Source organism: Procambarus clarkii, chromosome 41 (assembly GCF_040958095.1).
Source record: "Procambarus clarkii isolate CNS0578487 chromosome 41, FALCON_Pclarkii_2.0, whole genome shotgun sequence".
NCBI classification, from domain to species: domain Eukaryota; kingdom Metazoa; phylum Arthropoda; class Malacostraca; order Decapoda; family Cambaridae; genus Procambarus; species Procambarus clarkii.
Window position 1 is genome coordinate 6608217 of NC_091190.1, and position 25501 is coordinate 6633717.

The following is a 25501-nucleotide window of genomic DNA, read 5'->3' on the forward strand; positions in this document are numbered from 1 at the left end:
AGTTGGGCGGGTGTGGAGCGAGACTATCAACTGCATAACGCACTATACAAGTAAAAATACTTTGCATAGCGACTGTTGGGAGCCTCTTGTTGAATCACTTGCGTCATAAAAGATTATTGATGTGAATATGTATTTGTGTGCATATATATACGCACACGTGTGTGTTTATGTGAGTGTGAGACAGTAACAATTGTGTATCTAGCTTCAAGAGATTGTCACTTACCCAGCTAAACGATCTATGGGATTCAATTTCCCACCGCCCCACAGAATGGGCATGAGGGAGCATAACAAGGAAATTAAATAATTCTGACCCACATAGCGATTAGCCAATTTCACCCAATTAAAATTCAATTTCCACCAATTTAGGAAAAAAATTGCAATAGCTCAGCCAAAGCCCAATTTGCCGTAGGTTTATCCATTCCATATACATTTAATGTGCATTTCCAATATCCAGTATCCAGTCGCCCCATGTTGTGCTTTATTCCCAAGACCATTTCATAGTAATAGCACGGGGTCTATCCAACTATTTCCAATATCCAGATGTATTTATATATCACCAATCCTACGAAACCAGACCTAACCTAACACAGATTATGCCAAATTTAACCAAATTTATCCAAGTTACGACAATTTCCACCTAATTTACGACAATTTTTCCAAATTTAATCCAATTTCCACCTAATTTGCCCCAATTTAACCTAATTTAATCCAATCACCACTAAATTTTCCCATGTTTGTCGTTTCATAGCACGGCCAAAGCCCAATTTGACCAAGTTTCACCTATCCCACACAAATTTAATGAGCATTTTCAATATCCAATCGCCCCTTGTCATGCCCTATTCCCAAGATCATTACATAGTGCCCATAACGCAGTGCCCATCCAGCTATTTCCAAATATTCACATGTGTTTATATATCATCAATCCTACAAAACCAGTCCTATCCTAACACAGCCAAGGCCAAATTTACCCAAATGTATCCCAATTTACGACAATTTATCAAAATTTAATCCAATTCCACCTAATTTGCCCCAATTTATCCTAATTTAATCTAATTTCCACTAAATTTACCCGAGAATACCGTTTCATAGCACAGCCAAAGCCCAATTTGACCAAGTTTCACCTATCCCATATCAAAGTAATGAGCATTTTCAATATCCAATATCCAGTCGCCTTATGTCATGACCTATTCACAAGACCATTTCATAGTAATAGCGCAGTGTCCATCCAGCTATTTCCAAATATCCAAAATTATTATTATATAGTGATATTGTACTTATATTAATTTGAGTTATATACTCTTATTATTCCATGTATCTAGGTGCGTTATATTGTGTTATTGTACCATGTTATATTGTGTTATTGTGCTATGAATCAATATGAGTTATATAGTGTTATTGTATCATACATTAAGTGGTATTATGATTCATGGTACAACGAAGAGTTATAGTGTTATGGTACAGTGTTATTGTAACATGAGTCAAGGAGAGTTTCATAGTGTTTTGTTCAGTGAATCAAGGAGTGTTACATAGTATTTTGTTCCATGAATCAAGGAAAGTTACATAGTGTTCATATACCATGAATCAAGGTGAGTTATAGTGTTATTGAACCATGCATCAAGGAGATTTATAGTGTGTTTTACCATGAAGGTGAGTTATAAAGCGTTATTATACCATAAATCAAAATAAGGTATATAGTTTATTGTACCATGAATAAAGACGAGTTATATAGTGTTACTGTACAATGCATCAAGGTGAAATTTACATTGGTGTTGCACCTTGCATCAAAGTGAATTATAGTGTTATTATACCATGAATCAAGGTGAATTGTATTTTGTTATTGTACCATGAATCAAGGTGCGTTATATAGTGTTATTGTACCATGAATCAAGGTGCGTTATATAGTGTTATTGTACCATGAATCAAGGTGCGTTATATAGTGTTATTGTACCATGTATCAAGATGGGGTGTATATTGTTAATGTACCATGTATCAAGGTCAGGTGTATAGTGTTACTGTCCCATGTATCAAGGTGAGGTATATATTGTTATTGTACCATGTATCAAGATGAGATGCATATTGTTAGTGTACCATGTATCAATGTGAGATATTTAGAGTTATTGTACCATGAATCAAGATGAGGTGTATATTGTTAATGTACCATGTAACAAGGTGAGTTATATAGGGTAATTGTAACATTTATCTCGGTGAGTTATATACTGTTATTGTATCATTCATAAAAGAGAGTTATGTATTGTTATTGTGCCTTTCATCAATGTGTGTTATAGTATTATCGTACCATGAATAGAGGTGAGTTATATAGTGTAATGGTTCCATGAATCAAACTGAATAACAGACTGTTATTGTACCATGTATCAGGGTGAGTTATATAGTGTTATTGTACCATATATCAAGGTGATTAAAATAGTGTTATTGTTCAATGCATTAATGTAAGTTGTATAATGTTAATGTACCATTAATCAATTTGAGATATTTAGAGTTATTGTATCATGAATCAAGGTGAGTTACAATGCGTTATTGTATCATGCATCTAGGTAAGTTATATAGTTTTTTATGTACTATAAATCAAAGTGAGTTATACAGTGTTATTGTACCATGAATCAAGGGAAGTTACATATTGTTATAATATTATGAAACAAGGTTAGTTGTATTGTACCATATATCAAGGTAATTTACAGTATTATTGTACCATGAATCAAAGTGAGCTGTATAATGTTATTGTTCCTTGAATCTTACGGTGAGTTATATAGCGTTATTATACCATTAATCAAGATGAGCTATATAGTTTTATTGTATTATGAATAGGGATGAGTTATATAGTGTTACTGTGCAATGTATCAAGGTGAAATGTATATTGGTATTGTACCTTGCATGTGAGTCACAGTGAGTCACAGTGTTATTATACCATTAATCCAGGTGAGTTTCATATTATTATTCACCTTGATTCATATTATAAATCACCTTGATTCATACAATGAATCAAGGTGATTTATTTAGTATTATTGTACCTGAATCTAGGTGAGTTATATTGTGTTATTGTACCATGCATCAAGGAGAGTTATGTAATGTTATTGTACCTTTCATCATGGTCTGTTGTAGTGCCATTTTACCATGAATAGAAGTGAGTTATATAATATTATTGTTCCAAAAACCAAGAGGAGTAATAGTGTTACTGTACCATATATCAGGGTGAGTTATATAGTGTTATTGTACCATATATCTAAGTAAGTTATATACTATTATTGTACCATGTATAAAGCTTAGTTGTTTAGTGATATTATACCATGTATCAAGGTGAATGATATAGTGTTATTGTACAATAAATTAAAGTAAGTCGTGTAATGTTTTTGTACCATGAATTATTGTGAGATATTGTGATATTGTATCAGGCATCTAGGTGAGTTAGTTAGTTTTTATGTACCATAAATCAAAGTGAGATATAGTGTTATTTTACTATGAATCAAGGGAAGTTACATAGTGTTATAGAACCATGACACAAGGTTAGTGGTATTGTACCATAATTCAAGGTAATTTATAGTATTATTGTTCCAGGAATCAGGGTGAGTTATGGCGTTATTGTCCTCATGCATTAAGGGTTGTTATAGAGTTACTTTACGATGAATCACGGTGAATTATATAATGTGAATGTATGATGAATCAAGGTATTTTATATAATGTTATTGTACCATGATCAGAGTGAGGTATATAGTGTTATTATACCATCTATTAAGGTTAGTTATAATGTGTTAATTTACGATGAACTAAGGTGAGTTGTATATTGTCATTGTACCATGAATCAAGGTGAGCTATATAGTGCCATTGTACCATGAATCAAGGTGAGTTATTTAGTGCCATTGTACCATGAATCAAGTGAGTAGTGTAGTTAGTATATCATGAAACAAAATGAGTTATATTGAGTTATTGTACCATGAATCAAGGTGAGATATATCGTGTTATATATCCATGCATCAATATGAGTTATATAGTGTTATTGTACCATGAATCAAGAGAGTTTTGTAGTGTTAGTGTACGACGAAACAAGGTAAGTTATATAGAGTTATTGTACCACGAATCAAAATGAGTTTTATTGTGTTATATAACTATGCATCTATGTTAGTTATATAATGTTATGGTACCAAAGAGAGTTATATTTTGTTACTATGCCATATATCAAAGTGAGTTATATAGTGTTATTCTACCATATAACAAGCTGAGTCATATACTGTTATTTTGCAATGATCCATGGTGAGAAATATAGTGTTATTGTCCTATGAAAACAGGAGAGTTATAGAGTTATTGAACACATGCATCAAGGTGAGTTATATTGTGTGATTGTACCATGTATCGTTGGGAGTTATATAGTGTTTTTGTTCTTTGATTTTGGATGTGATAAAAGGTGTAAATTTACCATGAATTAAGGTGAATTATAGAGTGTTATTGTACCAAGAATCAAAGTGAGCTGTATAGTATCAATGTATCCATGTATCAAGCATGCCATGTATCAAGGTGAGTTATATAGTGTTATTGTAATATGAATCAAGGTGAGCTATATAGTTTTTAAAGAATATATAGTTATCAAGTTAGAATTACTATTATATAGTGCTATTGTGACATGTATTAATGTGAGTTATATACTCTTATTGTTCCATATCTTGAGGTTATCTTGAGATGATTTCGGGGCTTTTTAGTGTCCCCGCGGCCCGGTCCTCGACCAGGCCTCCACCCCCAGGAAGCAGCCCGTGACAGCTGACTAACACCCAGGTACCTCTTTTACTGCTAGGTAACAAGGGCATAGGGTGAAAGAAACTCTGCCCATTGTTTCTCGCCGGCGCTGGGACCGAACCCAGGACCAAAGGATCACAAGTCCAGCGTGCTGTCCGCTCGGCCGACCGGCTCCATGTATGAAGGTGTCCGCTCGGCCGACCGGCTCCATGTATGAAGGTGTCCGCTCGGCCGACACCTTCCATATATGAAGGTGCGTTTCATTTTGATTTCTTACCATGTATCAAGGTGAGATCTATATTGATAATGGTCCATGTATCAACGTGAGTTATAGAGTGTTATGGTATTATGTATCATTGTGAGGTATATATTGTTACGATACCATGTAACAAGGTGAGGTGTATATTTTATTTACCATGTATCAATGTGAGGTGTATATTGTATACACCATGTGTCATGGTTGGGTGTATATTGTTAAATTACCATGAATCAGGGTGAGGTGTATGTTGTAACTGTATCATGTATCAATGTGAGATGAAAATTTTTAATGTACCATGCATCAAGGTGAGTTATATAGTGTTATTGTTCCAAGTATCAAGGTAGCGTGTATATTGTTAATGCACCAAGTAACAAAGAGTGATGTATATTGTTACAATACCATGTATCAATGTGAGTTTCAGAATGCTAATGTTCCATATATCAAGGTGAACTATATTGTGTTATTTTATCATGTTTCAAGGTGAGTTGTTAAGTTTTATTGTATCATGCAACAAGACGAAGTTATATAGTGTTATTGTACATGGCGAGTTCTATAGTGTTATTGTACAATGAATTAAAATGAGTTATATAGCGTTATTGTACCATGAATCAAGGGAAGTTATATAGTGTTATTGTACCCTGCACCAAGTGATATTATGATGCATGGTACAATGAAGAGTTATAGTAATATTGATACAGTGGTAATGTCCCTTGAATCAAGGAGGGTTATATAGTGTTATTGAACCATGAATCAAAGAGTTATTTATAATGTTAATGTACCATGAATCAAGGTGAGTTATTTACTGTAACAATACCAAGAATCAAGGTGAGTTATATAGTGTTATTGTACCATGCAAAAAAGCGAGTTATATAGCGTTATTGTACCATAAATCAAGGTGAGGTTTATAGTTTTACTGTACCATGGATCAAGGTGAGATGTATATTGGTACTGTACCTTGCATCAAGGTGAGTTATAGCGTTATTATTCATGAATTGAGGTGAGTTGAATAGTGTTATTGTACCATGAATCAAGATGAGTTGTATATTATTAATGTACCATGTATTAAAGTTAGTTATATAGTGTTATTGTACCATGCAACAAGGCGAGTTATATAGTGTTACTGTGCTATGAATCAGTCTGAGTTATATAGTGTTATTGTACCATTCATCAAGTGATATTATGACGCACGGTGCAACAAAGAGTTATAGTGTTATTGGTACAGTGTCCTTGTGCCATGAATCAAGGAGAGGTATATAATGATATTGTACCATGAATCAAGAATAGTTATATACTGTTATTTTACAATGAATCAAGGAGATTTGAATAGTGTTATAGTACCATGAATCAAGGTGAGTTTTATAATGTTTTTGTACAATGCAACAGGGTGAGTTACATAGCGTTGAACAAATCCACAAGGGCCGTGACGAGGATTCGAACCTGCGTCTGAGAGCATCCCAGACGCTGTCTTAATCGACTGAGCTACGACATGGTCAAAAGGAGTTGAAACCGAAGTTCTACTGAACTTACTGGATCCTGCAGCCTCTCCGAGGCACAAACCAGGGTTTTACACAACTCCCCCATGCACTCGAGCTATGTCAATAGGCCGTTCTACGTCTTCTCCCTTACTCTTAACACACACAGAAATCACAATTGCGTGATTTTCTCGTCACGGCCCTTGTGGATTTGTTCATTTGATGCATCACACAATTGTGATTTCTGTGTATATGGCGTTATTGTACCCTAATTGAAGGTAGGTAAATAGTCATATTGTACAATGAATCAAGATGAGTTATAAAGTGTTATTGTACCATGTATCAATGTGAGATGATACCACGTATCAAGGCGAAGTGTATATTGTTATCGTATCATGTATCAAGGTGAGGTGTATATTGTTATCGTATCATGTATCAAGGTGAGGTGTATATTGTTAATGTACCATGTAACAAGGTGAGATGTACATTGATACTGTAATATGTAACAATGTACTGTACCATATATCAAATTGAGTTATATAGTGCTCTTGTACCATGCATCAAGGCGTGTTGTAAAGTGTAATTGTACTATGAATCAATATGGGTTATATAGTGTTAGTATACCATGAATCAAGGGGAGTTATTGTACCATGCACCAAGAGTCATTGTACCATGCACCAAGTGGTATTATGATGCTTGGAACAACGATTTATAATGTTACAGTGATAGTGTTACTGTACTCTGATTCAAGGAGAGTTATATAGTGTTATTGTAATATGAATCACGGAGAGTTATAGTGCTACTCTTCCATGAATCAAGGTGAGTTGTATAGTGTTATTGTACCATGAATCAAGGTGTGTTGTTTAGGGTTATCGTATCAAGGTGAGGTATATGTTACGAATCTTACTAGGATTCTAACATTACTCTTGATGCTTATATACTTTATTGTCTTGTTCTATAATTAATATAGTATCCAGTTGTATGATATTAGATTATTGTATGTTATATATTGTAGCATAGTGTAGTGTACCTGAGTTGAATTATATTGTATGAGGCTTTTGTGCAAGTATTATCATGTTGGTTTCTCCGTGTGGGGGGTTGACCATATTTGGATGTGGCCAGTGTGGGAACTTGTTGTCAAGCGAGTGTTTATAGTTCAACCTTGATTAATTCTTATTATTGTTTGCCAGTAAATTATATTGAGCAATGTAACAGTATTTAATACTCTTAAGAATAATAATGATTTGAATATTAGTACTACATTTTGTTAGTAGAATTTCCACAATAGTTTATGTGGATGTTTAGTTGATATTGTGGTAGGATGCCTGGCCTAGGAACCGACGCTTGGGCAGAGGCGTGGCAGCATTGGTCGAGAGGAGACATGTTTTAAGTTAAGTCAGTGGCTACTGTTATTTTAGCTAAATACTCGGTTAATTCTCTGGATAGATGATTGTGTATTATTCCTTTTAGTAATTCATGTGCTGGTGATTTAGTAATTCATAGGCTCATTGCTCAATAAGGATTTTTATTTATATTATTGCATGCTAAAGAATATTTCTGGCTATTATATTTACCATTTAATTGTTATGTATGTCACCCTTAGTGCAGATACATTGTTTTCCCAATTTATGCAGTATTGTTTCTTTACCCCTAGACTCATGTTGGCAAGGCCGATATAATATATATTGATCACTGCGGGAAAAGAACCGTACTAAATCTCAAGGGTTGTAACAGTATATAGTGTTATTGTACCATGCAACAAGGTGACTTATAAAGCGTTATTGTATCATAAATCAAGGTGAGGTATGTAGTTTTATTGTATCATGAATCAAGATGAGATATATAGTGTTATTGTACCATGCATCAAGGGGGAGATGTATATTGGTATTGAACCTTGCAACAAGGTGAGTAATAGTGTTAATATACCATGAATCAAGGTGAGTTGTAGAGTAGCATTGTAATATGAATCAAGGTGAGTTATTTAGTGGTATTGTACCTGAATCAAGGTGAATTATATAGTGTTACTGTACAATGTATGAAGGTGATATGAGTATAGTTATTGTACCAGGTATCAAGGTGATATTAGTATAGTTATTGTACAATGTATCAACGTGATGTGTGTATTTATATTGTATCATGTATCAATGTGAGGTGTATATTGTTAATGTACTATCTATCAATGTACGTTGTATATTGTTACTGTATCATGTATAAGTAGATGTATATTGTTACTGTACCATTTATCAAGGTGAGGTGTATGTTGTTACTGTGCCATGTATCAATGAGTAGTGTATTTTGTTACTGTACCCTGTATCAATGTGAGTTGTATATTGTTAATGTATCATGTTTCAATGTGAGTTATATAGGTTTTTGAATCATATTTTAAGGTGAGTTATTTAGTGTTATATTATTAAGCAACAAGGCGAGGTTATATAGTTTTATTGTACAAGGCGAGTTCTATAGTGTTACTGTACTATGAATCAATATGAGTTATATAGCGTTAATGTACCATGAATGAAAGGGATTTATAGTGTGCTATTGTACCCTGCACCAAGTGGTTTATGATGCATGGAACAACGAAAAGTTATAGTACTCACCTAATTGTGCTTGCATGGGGTTGAGCTCTGGCTCTTTCGTCCCGCCTCTCAACCGTCAATCAACTGATGTACAGATTCCTGAGCCTACCGGGCTCTGTCATATCTACATTTGAAACTGTGTATGGAGTCAGCCTCCACCACATCACTTCCTAGTGCATTTCATTTACTAACTACTCTGACACTGAAAATGTTCATTTTAATAATGTCTCTGTGGCTCATTTGGGTACTCAGCTTCCACCTGTGTCCCTTGTGCGTGTGCCACCCGTGTTAAATTATCCATCCTTGTGCACCCTGTCAATTCCCTGAGAATCTTGTATGTGTTGATCATGTCTCCCCTTACTCTTCTGTTTTCCAGTGTCGTGAGGTGCAATTCACGTTGTCTGTCCCCATAACTCATGCCTCTTATTTCTGGGACTAGCCTAATGGCATACCTCTGAACATTTTCCAGCTTCGTCTTGTGCTTGACTAGGTACGGACTCCATGCTGGGGCTGCATACTCCAGGATTGGCCTTACATATGTGGTATACAAGGTTCTGAAGGATTCCATACACAGGTTTCTGAAAGCAGTTCTGATGTTAGCCAGCCTCGCATAGGTCGCTGATGTTATGCTTTGAAGTGGGCTTCGGGAGACAGGCTTGGCGTGATATCAACTCCCAGATCTTTCCCTCTGTCCGTTTCGTGAAGGACTTCATCTCCCATTCGTTATCCAGTGACTGGCCTCCTAGTTCCTCCTACTAGTTTCATTACCTTACATTTACTTGGGTTTAACTTTAATAGCCATTTGTCGGATCATTCCTTCAGTTTGTCTTGGTCATCTTGTAGCCTCATACCATCCTCCTATGTCCTGATCCTCCTCATAATTTTTGCATCATCAGCAAACATCGAGAGGAACGAGTCAATTCCTTCTGGGAGATCATTTACGTATATCAGAAACAGTATAGGTCCAAAGACTGATCCCTGAGGGACTCCGCTGGTGACTCCCCTCCACTCCGAAACCTCATCCCTGACTCGCTGTGTCCTGTTGCTTAGATACTCTCTTATCCAGTGGAGTACCTTCCCTTTCACTCCTGCCTGCATCTCCAGTTTGTGCACTAGTCTCTTATGTGGTACTGTGTCGAAAGCTTTCTGGCAGTCCAAAAATATGCAGTCTGCCCAGCCTTCTCTCTCTTGCCTGATTTTTGTTGCCTGGTCATTGAACTCAATTAATCCTGTTAGGCATGATTTGCCATCTCTGAACCCATGTTGATGTTGTGTTACAAAGTTCTGACGCTCCAGATGTTCCACTAGCATTTTTCGCACAATCTTCTCCATCATCTTGCATGAAATACAAGTTAGGGCCACTAGCCTATAGTTCAGTGCCTCCTGCCTATCACCCTTCTTGTATATTGGGACTACATTGGCCGCCTTCAAAATGTTTGGCAGTTCACCTGTTACCAGTGACTTGTTGTACACTATGGAGAGTGGTAGGCACAGAGCTTCTGTTCCTTCCATTAGAATCCCTTTAGAATAGAATGGTGTTATTAGTACAGTGTTATTGTGCAATGAATCAAGAAGGGTTATATACTGTTACTGAACTATGAATCAAAAAGAGTTATATAGTGTTAATGTACCACGCATCTAGGCGAGATGCATAGTGTAATTGTACTATGAATCAATATGAGTTATATAGTGTTAGTATACCATGAATCAAGGGAAGTTATATAGTGTCATTGTACCATGCACCAAGTGGTATTATGATGCATAGAACAAAGAAGAGTTATAGTGTTATTGATACAGAGTTATTGTACAATGATTCAAGGAGAGTTATATATTATTATTGTAATATGAATCAAGGAGAGTTATATAGTGCTACTCTACCATGAATCAGGGTGAGTTGTATAGTGTTTTTATACCATTACTCGAGGTGAGTTGTTTAGGGTTATTGTATCATATCAAGGTGAGGTATATAGTGTTATTGAACCATGCAACAAGGTGATTTATTTAGCGTTATTGTACCATAAATCAAGAAGAGGTATATAGTTTTATTGTATCATGAATCAAGATGAAATATATAGTGTTACTGTACCATGCATCAAGGTGAGATGTATATTGATATTGTACCTTGCAACAAGGTGAGTTATAGTGATTATATACTATGAATCAAGGTGAGTTGTAGAGTAGCATTGCACTCATGAATGCATGTAGAGTAGCATGAATCAAGGTGAGTTATTTAGTGGTATTGTACCTGAATCAAGGTGAATTATGTAGTGTTACTGTACATTGTATGAAGGTTATCTTGAGATGATTTCGGGGCTTTAGTGTCCCCGCGGCCCGGTCCTCGACCAGGCCTCCACCCCCAGGAAGCAGCCCGTGACAGCTGACTAACTCCCAGGTACCTATTTACTGCTAGGTAACAGAGGCATTCAGGGTGAAAGAAACTTTGCCCATTTGTTTCTGCCTCGTGCGGGAATCGAACCCGCGCCACAGAATTACGAATCCTACGCGCTATCCACCAGGCTACGAGGCCCCCACATACGAGGTGGTATAAGTATAATCATTGTACCATATATCAAGGTGATGTGAGTATAGTTATTGTACAATGTATCAAGGTGATGTGTGTATTTTTATTGTATCATGTGTCAATGTGAGGTATATATTGCTAATGTACCAATTATCAATGTGAGGTGTATATTTTTAATGTACCATGTATCAAAGTGAGGTGTATATTGTTACTGTACCATGTGTCAAGGTGAGGTGTATATTGTTAATGGACAATGTATCACGGTGACGAGTATATAGTTAATGTACCATGTATCAAGGTGAGGTATATGTTGCAAATGTACCTTGTATCAAAATGAGTTATATAGTGTCATTGTACTATGTATCAAGGTGTGGTGTATATTGTTACTGTACCCTGTATCAATGTGAGTTGTATATTGTTAATGTACCGTGTATCAAGGTGAGTTGTATAGGGTTTTTGTACCCTGAATCAAGGTGAGTTATTTAGTGTTATTGTATCATGCAACACGGCGAAGTACGTAAGTAATTATCAATAGAAGGCACCAAACCGGGAAGGCTATGTAGCACCATCAAATGTGCGGGATAATCAGAGGGCGCTAAATATCATCAACGATGGCAATAAGAGAACAGAAACGCATAAGTCGAACGATATCAAAAGTATCCGAGTCACCAAGAATACTATCGAGGGACAAGCGACCACGGGGAATGGTAGGAAAACAAGACACACGCTCGTCCCGGAGGTCAGGACATTCAAAAAGGATATGCACGACCTTAAGAGGGACAATGCAATTAGGACAATAAGGAGCAGGGCGGCGCTCCATCAAGTGACCATGAGTTAAGTGAGTATAGCCAATATGCAACCTCGCCAAAGCCGTTTCCTATCGCCGGTTTCGGTGGTAGGAGGATGGCCATGAGGACACAACTCTTAAGAGTACGCAGTTTGTTACCAGTAACAGACGACCAACAAGCCTGCCAATGGGTAAGGATGGAGGAATGGATAACCGGGTAAAAGTCGGAGTAAGGAATACCTTTACAAGAGATGGGACAAGAGCAGACAACTTCTCTGGCGGCAGCATCCGCACGCTCATTTAAAGAGACACCCATATGGCTGGGAACCCAACAAAACTCAATTGGCTTAACTTATTGTGAACAAGAAACAGCCAATGCTGGATCTCGGTAACCACTGGATGAACCGGATTAAAGGACCCGAGAGCCATGAGGGTACTACGAGAGTCAACAACAATGACAAATTAAGATTGACAACGAGAAAGCAGGAGACGAATAACATAGAGAATAGCATAAAGTTCCGCTGTGAAGATAATAGTCTCCGGATGTAAGCGACACATATAAGTGCAATCAGGAAAAACAACAGAGTAGCCAACACCGTCCGCAAACATAGACCCATCGGTGAAGACGGAAATGGAGCGGAAGTGAGTAGAAAAGTGCTCAAGGAAAAAGCGTTTTAGAACCGTAGGCGGGGTAAAAGCTTCATTGATGCGGGTTAAGGATGTACAAAACTGCGGAAGGAGGGGGAACTCTCCATGGGGGCAAAGAAGGAACAACACGAGGAGAAATAATAGAAATACGAACTGAAAGAGAATCCTGTAAGCGAGATAACCGGACAGAAAGAGGGAGGTGGTGAAGAGGAACAGGAACCGCAGGAGGGGTAAAAGTTAAAGCACGACAGAGGCGTGAGGAAGGATGTTGCAAGGACCACACAAGATAGCGAAGACAGTAGCGATCTCGGCGGTCCTGGAGAGATAAGAAGCCAGTGTCAACATACAAGCTGAGGACAGGAGTCGAACGAAAGGCACCAGAACTGAGGTGCAACCCAGTATGGTGCAAATCATCAAGACGGCAAAGAGTAGAAGGAGAAGCAGACGAGTAAGCAGGGCAACCATAATCGAGCTTAGACAGGACGAGAGAGGAATGTAAAGCGAGTAGAGTGCACCTATCCGCTCCTCAAGAAGTATGGGACAATACCCGAAGGAGGGTAAGGGCCTTAGAGCATTCAACACGGAGGTAAGAGATATGGGGAGACCAAGACAAACGAGTGTAAAAAATCAACCCCTAAATCTTAGCAAAATCCTTGTACACAATGGGGTTATCTTGAGATGATTTCGGGGCTTTAGTGTCCCAGCGGCTCGGTCCTCGACCAGGCCTCCACCCCCAGGAAGCAGCCCGTGACAGCTGATTAACACCCAGGTACGTATTTTACTGCTAGGTAACAGGGGCATAGGGTGAATGAAACTCTGCCCATTGTTTCTCCCCGGCGCCCGGGATCGAACCCGGGACCACAGGATCGCAAGTCCAGCGTGCTGTCCGCTCGGCCGACCGGCTCCCTCTTTATGGAGTGACCATAGAGCGACAAAGAAGGACGAAAAACGAAATGCTTCTGAGTAAAAGTCATAGCACAAGTCTCAGATGTAGAGAACCTGAAGCCATGATCGGTGGCCCAAGACGACACGGCATCAATCGCAAGTTGAAGCCGGCGTTGAAGGAGAGGCGAATCATCACCCTGACGGCAAAGGGTAAGATCATCGAAAAAGAGAGCGGAGAAGACACCTGAAGGAAGAGAGGTAAGAAGACCATTGAGAGCAACCAGAAAAAGAGTAGTTCTCAGAACACTATCCTGGAGCACACCTTCGTATTGCTGAAAAGAGGCAGAGAAGTACCAAGCCTCACCCGAAAGGAACGACGAGAGAGGAAGCTGCAGAAAAAGAGAGGGAGATGACCACGAAGGCCAAAAGAATGAAGCTGGGATAGAATATGATATCGCTAAGTGGTGTCGTAAGCCTTTTCCAGGTCAAAATGGACGGCAACAACGGAGGTCTTCGCAGCAAAAGCAGTACGAATATAGACCTCCAAGTTCACCAGGACATCTGTTGTGCTGCGGCACTTGCAAAAAAACAAATTGAGAAGGGGAGAGGTGGTGATGGTGTTCTAAGAATCACATCAGACGATCGTTAACCATACGTTCAAAGAGTTTGCAGACACAACTTTTAAGGGCAATAGGGCAAAAATCCTTAGGGGACGTTCCCAGAGACCCTGGTTTGCGAACAGGGAGGACAACGGCATCGAGCCAGTCCTCAGGAACTGACGACGACTCCTAGATCCGATTATACAGACTCAGTAAATACTGAGACATGCATGGAGGGAGATGGCGAAGCATCTTATAATGAATGCCATCGGAGCCCGTCACCGTAGAACCGCAGAGGGCCAGGGCAGGCAGTTCAGAGAGAGAGAGAAGGGATCGTTATAGGGAAGGCGAAGATAAGTACAGAAATCCAAAGGACAAGATTAAAGGACAGGTTTACGAAGAAGGAAAGATTGGGGTAGATGAAAACCAGAGCTAACGGAAGAAAAGTGGGAACCCAGTTCGGTAGCGACCTGCAACGGGTCCGCCACAAGTGTACCACAGAGGTGAAGGACCTGTGAGACATCGGGAACGAACTTACTCGCTTCCTTGCGGATACGCTTCCAGATCTGCGGCCGAGAAGTTTCGGACGTAATGGTGGAGACATAAGACGCCCAACATTCACGTTATCTATACGTGACTATACGTGACTATATCTATACGCGAGTGCGGTGGCCCTACGGGCCACCGCACTCGCCTACCGAAATAAAAGAAAAGAATCGGCCGTCTGCCGGCGGCGGTGTCTCTTCCAGGCTGCATACTTACAGCGGACAGCCTGAGCACAGTCTGTATTCCACCAGGGAACGCACTTCCGTGGACCCCGAGAGGAATAGCGAGGAATAGAATGGAAGGCAGCGTCGAAAACGGTGTCATGAAAAAGGAGGAGTGAGTGAGGGAAAGGCAGAAAGGAGAGGTCAGAGAGAGCAGCACTGAGGGTAAATAGGTTCCAGTCTGCCTTAGCAAACTGCCACCTAGGGAAAGAGAGGGGAGGGTGAAAAGAGAAAAATGAAACAAGGATGGGGAAATGGTCACTGCCATGGAGGTCATCAAAAACCTGCCACGTGAAATCCAAGTAAAGTGAAGACGAGCAAAGAGAAAGATCAAGAAAGGAAAGGGTGCGAGTTCGAGAGTCCAAATGCGTAGGCTCACCAGAATTCAGAAGAGACAGGGAAGAAGAAAGGATGAACGGCTCAAGAAGGCGACCCAGGTGTTCGTCAGAACATCACCCGAAAGGGAATGACGACAATTGAAATCACCCAGCAGGAGCACAGGTTCCGGCAAGGAGTCCAGTAGGTGTTTCAGATCAGGAAGAGAAAGCGGGACAGTCGGCGGTCGGCGAATCAAGAGAGCAGAAGAGTTAGGAGCCCCAGCAACAGCTGGGAGGACAGGGAGAGAAAGATCTAGCTACGAAAGCGACCAGGACGAGCACCAAGCATCGGCTCCTGGAGACAGACACAAAGGGGCGAAAACCGCGAAATCAGAAGCTGGAGTTCGAGGAAATTGGCGTAATAACCTCGAACGTTCCATTGAAGAATTGACATCTACGAGAAGAGGAAGGACAGCAACAGAGAACAACGAGGATACAAAGGCGAAAAGGGAACACAGCACGTTAAAGAAGCGCAGGATCAGGGTCAGGGTTAGAGGGCATGGTAAACTGAGTAAAGAAGGAGGGAAGGTAGCTAGAGGACCGACCAGGGGCGGACGAGTCGACCAGGGGCGGACGAGTCGACCAGGGGCGGACGAGTAGGGTCCGGAGGAGGAAGAGGAGGGGATAACCGAGGGTCAAGGACAGCAGCAGGAGGGACAGGAAACAAGGGGATGCACTTCAGCAAGGGCTCCAACTGAAAGGGAAGCGGGGGCTAAAGAGACCTCCATAGCAGGAACAGGGGGTGTAACTATCGAAACGGGAGGGTTCAAGTTCAAGTATGTTTATTGAGACAAGAAAAAATACATCTCAAAAGGATAGAGTAGCTTAGGCTATTTCTACTCCCCCCCCCCCCAAATGGTAGCAGAGCGTAGTTCCGATCTACGGACCTCTGGGTTAAACGGGAGGGAACGGAGCGAGAGAGTCAGAAGTAGGGGGCGAGGAAGAAAGCGAAGCCTTTTTACCCGCCGGGGAGGAGGAAGGAGAGGCGCAGAAACTTTCGATGACTCAGAGAATAACTTTTGAGGACATGAATAGTATTTTAAAGTCTTTAAGAACAACTTTTGAAGATATAAGTAGTATTTTTGACGTCTTTGAGTGCGTTACTGATGTCTTTGGGTGTGTTATTGGTGCTTTTGAGAGTGTTATTTATGTCTTTGAGTGTGTCCTTGACGTCCCAAAGAGTGTCCTTGACTATATTTCGTACCCCATGAAGTATACTGTTAGTTACGAAAGAGCTGAAAGAAGTTACATTTAACTATTTTCAATTGAGGGGAAGTATAAGTTTAGTTAAGAAAAGACAAGAAAACATGATGAACATGGCTATTTTCAGTTGATTGACGAATATTTTAGTTAAGAAACGACAAGAAAACATGATGAACATGACTATTTGCAGTGGATTGAATACTAAGTTTAGTTAAGAAATGATGAAAGTGACTATATTTTTTAGTTGATTGGTGACTGATTTTAGTTCATGAACGTTAAGAAAAGATTTTTTGGGTAAATTTGATACTGTATAAAGTGTAGATTTGTTTAAGAATAGTGTCGGTAAGAAATATTAAGTTGATAAAAAGAATTACATTGACGTAGTTTTGCAAATAAAACTGGGTGACTGACTAAATTTGTTGGGGGAACTGTAATGCTGTTTATAATATTTGACAAAAGAACTAGTTAAGGAATGAAAGAAACAATTGGTTTAAACGAAACAAAGAACATGAAAAGTGGAGTATATATAAGTGAATGAACACAGTGAACATATGAGGAACATGACAAAGAACACAGAAAACATGTAAGAGAATGCAATGAACACAGTGATCTTGTGGGGAATATGAACTTACAGAGAACATGAATATTGTGTATAAAAGTTGTACAGAGAACATGTGATGAACATGAAAACATGACAAAGAACACAGAAAACATGGAGAATATGACAAAGAACATAGAAAAGTGGAGAAACAAATGAAAAATATGATTTGAACGTGATGAAAACATGAATAGTGAGTCTAAAAGTTGTACAGAGAACATGCGATGAACATTTGCAGAACATGGAAGAGAATGCGAAGAACACAGTGAATATGGAGGGGAATATACAAATACAGTAGGATTATTGAAGGTTTGGATAAGTTGGGGAATGGGTGAGATGAAGGGGAGTAGGGGGTGAGGGCGAAATGAAGGACAAAAGGGAGTTGGGGGAGTTAAGGGAACGGGGGAGGTAAGGGAGGGGGGGAGGTAAGGGAGGGGAAGATAAAAGGTGTGAGGAAGGTAAGGTGTGATATGACTGTGTGATTATTATTACCATGTGAATGACTATTTACATAGCTGAGTAAACAAAGGGTATTGAAGGTAAGGTACGATATGGCCGTGTGATTTTTATTACCGTGGTGTGAACAAGCATATTGAAGGAGAGGATATTTTTACTTTGATAAAGATGATAGATTGGAGAGCGTCTTGATCTAAAATAATTAAGTTTGATGAACTTAGGAGGAGGGCGGGAATTGGAGCTCGGTTAATGTCTTGATTTATTTTACAAGGTCTGAAATGTAGTTGGGTTTTAGAATCTCAGGGGATTTGGGCTGGCAATAATTAACTAACAGGAGCGAATTTGGATAATGTTTTTATTTTTTATTACATTATAAATGTAATGGGTTTAAATTTCAGTGATCTTGGGCTGATAGTAGTGAATTTACAGGAGTAATCTAAGGCGGAAAACGGGAGCTAGCGTTCGGTAATTGTGTTTTCTTTACTTACTTAGAAGTATGACCGCTTTAAATTTCAGGGAAAATGAGTAGGCACTAACGAAGGTATGAGAGGTAGGGGACGGGAGCTAGAACTCGGTAATTGTTTGGATATATTTTACTATGTCTGAAATACAGCGGATTTATATTTTAGGGAAATTGATCAGGAATTAACGAAGATACAAGAGGGAGTTTAAGCTGGGAGAAGAGCTGTAACTCGGTAATACTATTTTCTTTTTTTACTTTGTTCGAACCATGACTGTTTAAAATTGGGCTACAATTGGGCTATTAGTAACGAAACTACACTAATAAATGCGGTCTCAGTCAAATTTTGATCGTAAACTGGACGCTGACTAATTTTGGTCTCAAAGCGGACGCTGTCAAATTTTGGTCTACAACTGGACTGAATATTTTTTGGCTCAAACTGGTCTCTGACTAATTTTTGCATCAAACTGGACTCTGACTAATTTTCGATCTTTTACTGGACTCTGTCAATATGTTTGGTCTTAAATGGTCTTTGAAATTATTTCTCTTTTACTGGACTCTGATGAAAATCGGTCTTCTGCTGGACTCTGATGAAAATTGGTCTTCAACTGGACATATATTTCAGGCTCAAACTGGACTCAGATTATTTTTTGGTCTGAAATGGCCTCTTGTCATATTTTAGTCTTCAAATGGGCTCTAATGAAAATTGGTCTGGTAATGGTCTCCGATGAAATTTGGTCTTCTACTGGTTTCTGTTCAATTTCGATCTTATATGATCTTTGAAATTATTTGGTGTAAAATGGTCTCTGTCATTTTTCGGTCTTCAACTGATCTCTGAGTATTTTCGGGCACAAACTGAACTCTGACATTATTTTGGTATCAGCTGGTCTCTGGCTAATTTTGGTCTTAAAAATGGACTCTGACGAATTTTGGTCTTTTACTGGACTCATATTGGACTCATTATTAGTATCATCATATGAGACTAATTTTGGTCTCAGTTTAGATTCTGTCATATTTTGGTCTTAAAATGGTTTCTGTCAAATTCTGGTTAATTTCGGTCTTCAAATGAACTCTGATGAAAATTGGTCTGTAAATGGTCTCTGAATAATTTTTGGTCAATTTCTGTCTTCAAATGGACTCTGTCAATTTTTGGGCTTAATCTGGTCTCTGGTAATATTTTGGTCTAAAATGGTCTCTGTCAAATTCTGGCCAACTTTGGTCTTCAAATGGTCTCTGAATAATTTTCGGTCTTCTTACTGATGGAATAGCCATACATGGATATGAAACTAAAACTTACTGCTAAGATGTCTATTTTCCTTAACGAGACCTTAATGACAATATTTTTTGCAAATGGTCTTTTGAAATATTTCGGTTTTAACTCTTTAAGAAACTCTTATGATTTTATGAACTCTATTATGTTTTCATAAAACTGAACTGTGAAAAATTTTGAATTTCTCTCATAAGAATCCTTCAAGAACGAATGAGTGGTTTTTGGTCTGAATTTTCCCCATAAGAACTCTTTTAACTTCAAATGAGTGACTTTCTAAAAAAAAAAAAAAAAACGTTGACGAAGAGTTTATTTTCAGTAAGACGGGAGCTAACTTTGTCCACAAATTTTTCCATAAGATTTCTTAACAAACTTCTATGAACTCTGAAATTATTTTTGGTTTTAAACGAGTGTGACAGAGTGGTAAGTATCTCCCTAAAAAAATTTACCTGGAAATAACAGCGTAAACGCGACTGGCAAAATTTACCTGGAAACACCACAGTGTAAACACGACTTGGCAAATTTACATGGAAACCCGAGAGATTAAACACGAATGACAAAATTTACCTGGAAACCCTGACAGCATAAACACGAATGGGCCCAAAAAACTAAATTTATGTTTAAGTTGTCATCCCAACTACTGCTACTAAAACCATTTCACCCTTCTATGTGCTGCAGAAACATTACTTCTAGAAATGTGAATACTTCTTCCAGTGCAAGAACCCATACATATTATTACTACAAATGAGCTTTAGATGGAACTTACTGCTGGGCATCCAGCTCATGTTGTCTGTAGTTGCAATACCAAGACAAAGATTTTTAAGTCCTTTACTACTTCTAAGATCTCTGTGGGTCATATGGGAGCGGACTGGATTTTTCAGTTGAGTGTTTCTCAGCAACCAGAGTGCACCATGAGGCTTCACTGCTATTACCATTTGTGAAAATTATGCCCTTACTTCCTTCTCTGTAATTACCTAGCGTTGATAAACAACATGTCTGCACTGGCTTAATTATAATTAAAGTTGATACATATGTCTAGTAGCTAAACTATAATTAGTTTATTACTAATACTATTAACTATACTATTAAAGATGATAAACGACATATTTATACATGCTTAACGACTAAAAATGTCAACTAACAGAAGAAAATGTAACCTGTCTCAAGTTTGGAAGTGTGGCAAGGTGGTCCATGAGAGGCAGAGACCAGAAGCCGGTGTCGGCAGCCAGCACCAGGACGCACTCTCGTAGTTCCTGGTGTATTATGGTGCTCACCAGCTGCACCAGAGACTCCTCCTGCACAGTTGAGTGCTTCACAAGCCATGAGACCCCGCCTGGTAATGATGATAACCTGGAGTTGACGATGGAAGAGGTGTGGAGAGGAACAGTTACTCTTGTAGGAAAGTCAACTTTAGTAGCAAGTTGACATACTGTTGGAGTACTGGTGAGGCGAGGACCTTGTGTGTCTGGAGGCCAAAGCTCAAAAGTGCGCACATTGCTTGCTGGATATTGGTAGGAGAGAGTGGCGGAGGACTGGAGGCTCGCACGGTTGGTGGTCTGGCTCTGAGACTCACTCAGCACCAAGACTGCTCCTGCCAATACCACCACACTCACAACCTTCTTATTCATCATATTATATATATTCACACCTGAAACAAACACACAATACATTCAGCAACCAGATAATATGTTATGACCACACATACACCAGTATGATTATTAGCATGATTATATTGTGTATGTGTATGATGCGCTCAAATTGTGTAGTAAAATATTAGTTGATTAGCCAAATATTACCATTACTCCTGTATCTGTAATCTCTTTTTAGGAATTATGCTAGTTCATAGCAGAAGCTTACGGTTGTTTCAGACAACAACCATAACATGTCTAAACATTGGAATATTGTATCGGACATGCTAGATGTATTATAATATAGCGTATATATTATTATTATGTAAATTTAGATATATACTCCCCCCTCTTGTATCGGACATGCTAGAGGTATTATAATATAGTATATATATTATTTTTATGTAAATTTATATATATATACTTGAGGTATGTCTTGCGAATATACTGTAATCTAAGTCATAAACAATTGGTCGACTGGTAACTGCTGGAAATCCTCCAAATAACCCCCCCCCCCTCCTCCCCCTGACCTCCTTGGCGAACTGTCTTCAGCCAGTATTGCCATGTGTAATAGTATATTACACATGGAAGTAATACCATATTACTTCTTTATGTGTTTTAGCGTATATCATGATATTTTCTTGTATACCTTGAGTTTTGATATGTACTCTCCTGTGGAAAATATTGCATATTGTATATACTAAGGTATTGTGTGAATAAGACTTTATTATTTGGATTTGGGGCTTTTGATATGTGAAGGAGGAAAGTTGGGGTGGCTTGCCATGTTGGTAACATAGTGGTTCTCGGCCAGTTCGGCCCTTGGCAAGTCACTACCCTCCTGATTTCCCAGCTAGGCGGACGACAAACGTTCAGCTCTTGAGTTGTCTTGTATTTTGTTGTTTATTGATTAATAATGTATATATAAGAGTAATGTTGTTGCTTAGTGGATCAGGCTACCGAGGTATATCAGTTATGTCAGATGGTAGGTGATTTTGTGTTGAGAGGGATATCTGAGGATCGTAGGTGCTTGTTATTGTGTTGTAGTATGTTACAGATTCCTCACCCACTACTTATTTATGTATGACACCACCAACCTGTTACTTGGGTTGGTGTACCACTGCGCCAGGTTGGAGCCTGGTGTCAGCTAGTAGCAAGTGTGTGCAGTTAATGCCTGTTACTTATTTCGATAGCTGTATTTAAGTTCCTTGATGTGATTATTTGCGCTGTGTTAAAGCTCCTTACTGCGATTAAAGTATCAGTTGTATACTAGTTGTATATCAGTTGTATGTAGAGACGTCAGTTATCATTGTTTAACGGTGACCTGTTTATATGTACCAGTAAACTGGCGTTGTTTTAACCAGCCTTTTTCACTTTACCCTCGACACATATTGAAACCTGTCCAGACTATGGTTGGCCAGCGATGCTGTAGATGATGAGGTCATGACATGATATCTACACGGACATGACAGACCACTGCAACATTATCTAACACAGTGCACAGTTACAAACCCATTAAGATTTCAACTTAGATTCAACAGAGCAGAAGAAGTTGTTAAACACATATGGCAAAATCTTACTGAAGCGACCATACGAGTCATAAATACTCATACTCTGCCCAAGTAAAACAGAAACAAGCAACAGTGAGCCAGCCAGAGGCTTTGGGCCCGCGCAGGAATATACCTGCAAACAAAATAAATAAATAAATACTAATACTCGGACATGAAATATAAGTAGACATGAAGTATAAGTGGACATGAAATATAAGTGGCCATAAAGTGTAAGTGGACACGAGGTACAAGTGGACACACTTATACATTGGAGGGCATGAAACAAAATGAATATTCAGAATGTGGGGATAAAATAAAAATTTATGAGATCCGATGGACTTGAGTAATGGAATAATAATAATACAGAACTGATGACTTGATCTTTCAGTCATTATGAAGGATTCACTGAAGGACTCAGTGATTCAGTGGACATCTTAATGGGAGAGTGTGATGGTGCTTTTGTTACACCCGGAGTGTGATGGAGTACCTAAGGCACCCGGAGCGTGATGGAGTACCTAAGGCACCCGGAGCGTGATGGAGTACCTAAGGCACCCGGAGCGTGATGGAGTACCTAAGGCACCCGGAGCGTGATGGAGTACCTAAGGCACCCGGAGCGTGATGGAGTACCTAAGGCACCCGGAGCGTGATGGAGTACCTTAGGCACCCGGAGCGTGATGGAGTACCTAAGGCACCGGGAGTATAATGGAGTACCTAAGGCACCCGGAGCGTGATGGAGTACCTAAGGCACCGGGAGTGTGATGGAGTACCTAAGGCACCCGGAGCGTGATGGAGTACCTAAGGCACCGGGGGTGTGATGGAGTACCTAAGGCATCCGGAGCGTGATGGATTACCTAAGGCTCCCTCCATACATGTCTCAGTATTTACTGAGTCTGTATAATCGGATCTGGGAGTCGTCGTCAGTCCCTGAGGACTGGCTCGATGATGTTGTCCTCCCTGTTCGCAAACCAGGGTCTCTGGGAACATCCCCTAAGGACTTTCGCCCTATTGCCCTCATAAGTTGTGTCTGCAAACTCTTTGAATATATGGTTAACGTTCGTCTGATGTGGTTCTTCGAACACTATCAGCACCTCTCACCTTCTCAATTTGGTTTCCGCGAGTGCCGCAGCACAAGAGATGTCATGGTGGACTTGGAGGTCTATATTCGTACTGCTTTTGCTGCGAAGACCTTCGTTGTTGCCGTCCTTTTTGACCTGGAGAAGGCTTAAGACACCACTTTTCGATGTCATATTGTACCCAACTTCATTCTTTTGGCCTTCGGGATCATCTCCCTCTCTTTCTCCGCAGCTTCCTCTCTTGTCGTTCCTTTCGGGTGCGCCTTGGTACCGCTCTCTCTGCCTCTTTTCAGTAATACGAAGGTGTGCCCCAGGGTAATGTTCTGAGCACTACTCTTTTTCTGGTTGCCCTCAATGGTCTTCTTTCCTCTCTTCCTTCAGGGGTCTTCTCCGCTCGCTATGTCGACGATCTTACCCTTTGCTGTTGGGGTGATGATTCGCCTCTCCTTCAACGCCGGCGTCAACTTGCGATTGATGCAGTGTCGTCTTGGGCCAGCGATCATGGCTTCCGATTCTCTATGTCTAAGAGACATACGACTTTTGTGCTACGACTTTTTGTGCTAAAAGTGCTAGGACTTTTACTCGGAAGCGTGTCGTTCTTCGTCCTTCTTTGTCGCTTTATGGTCACCCCATTGTGTACAAGGATTCTGCTAAGCTTTTGGGGTTGATTTTTTACACTCGTTTGTCTTGGTCTCCCCATATCTCTTACCTCCGTGTTGAATGCTCTAAGGCCCTTACCCTCCTTCGGGTATTGTCCCATACTTCTTGGGGAGCGGATAGGCCCACTCTACTCGCTTTACATTCCTCTCTCGTCCTGTCTAAGCTCGATTATGGTTGCCCTGATTACTCGTCTGCTTCTCCTTCTACTCTTCGCCGTCTTGATGCTTTGCACCATACTGGGTTGTGCCTCAGTTCTGGTGCCTTTCGTTCGAGTTCCGTCCTCAGCTTGTATGTTGACACTGGCTTCCTATCTCTCCAGGACCGCCGTGATCGTTACTGTCTTCGCTATCTTGCGTGATCCTTGCAACATCCTTCCTCTCGCCTCTGTCGTGTTTTAACTTTTACCCCTCCTGCGGTTTCTCTTCCTCTTCACCACCTCCCTCTTCACACGGGAGACATCTCCCGTCCACGAGGCTAACCATAGCCCGTGCTTCCTGCCCCGCTCCTGTGCCAGGTAAGTTACGGGACTCACCATAGCCCGTGCTGCTTGGAACTTGTTCCGAGTAGCTTAATCTATAACAACAACAACAACCTCCCTCTTTATGTCCGTTTATCTCGCTTACAGGATTCTCTTTCAGTTCGTATTTCTAATATTTCTCCTTGTGTTGTTCCTTCTTTGCCCCTGTGGAGAGTCCCCCTCCCGCAGTTTTGTACATCCTTGACCCACATCACTAAAGCTTTTACCCCTCCTACAGTTCTAAAACGCCTTTTTCTTGAACACTTTTCTTCTCACTCCCGCTCCGTTTCCGTCTTCACCGATGGGTCTAAGTCTGCGGACGGTGTAGGCTACTCTCTTCTTTTTCCTGATTGCACTTATATGTGTCGCTTACCTCCGGAGATGAGCATTTTCACAGCAGACCATTTTGCTATTCTTTATGCTCTTCGTCTCCTGCTTTCTCGTTGTCAATCTTTCTTTGT

The 25501-nt window shown here is 39.9% G+C and overlaps 1 protein-coding gene across 1 annotated transcript in view; it reads right to left on the reverse strand.

Moving 5' to 3' along the window:
* LOC123748276 (ionotropic receptor 21a-like) overlaps nucleotides 1-25501 on the reverse strand; it is a 460516-nt gene that overhangs the window by 389425 nt on the left and 45590 nt on the right. The window contains exon 2 of the mRNA XM_069339092.1: nucleotides 20773-21263. Coding sequence (XP_069195193.1) covers nucleotides 20773-21246 — 474 coding nt within the window. The 5' untranslated portion in view covers nucleotides 21247-21263. The remainder of the gene's footprint in view (nucleotides 1-20772; nucleotides 21264-25501) is intronic.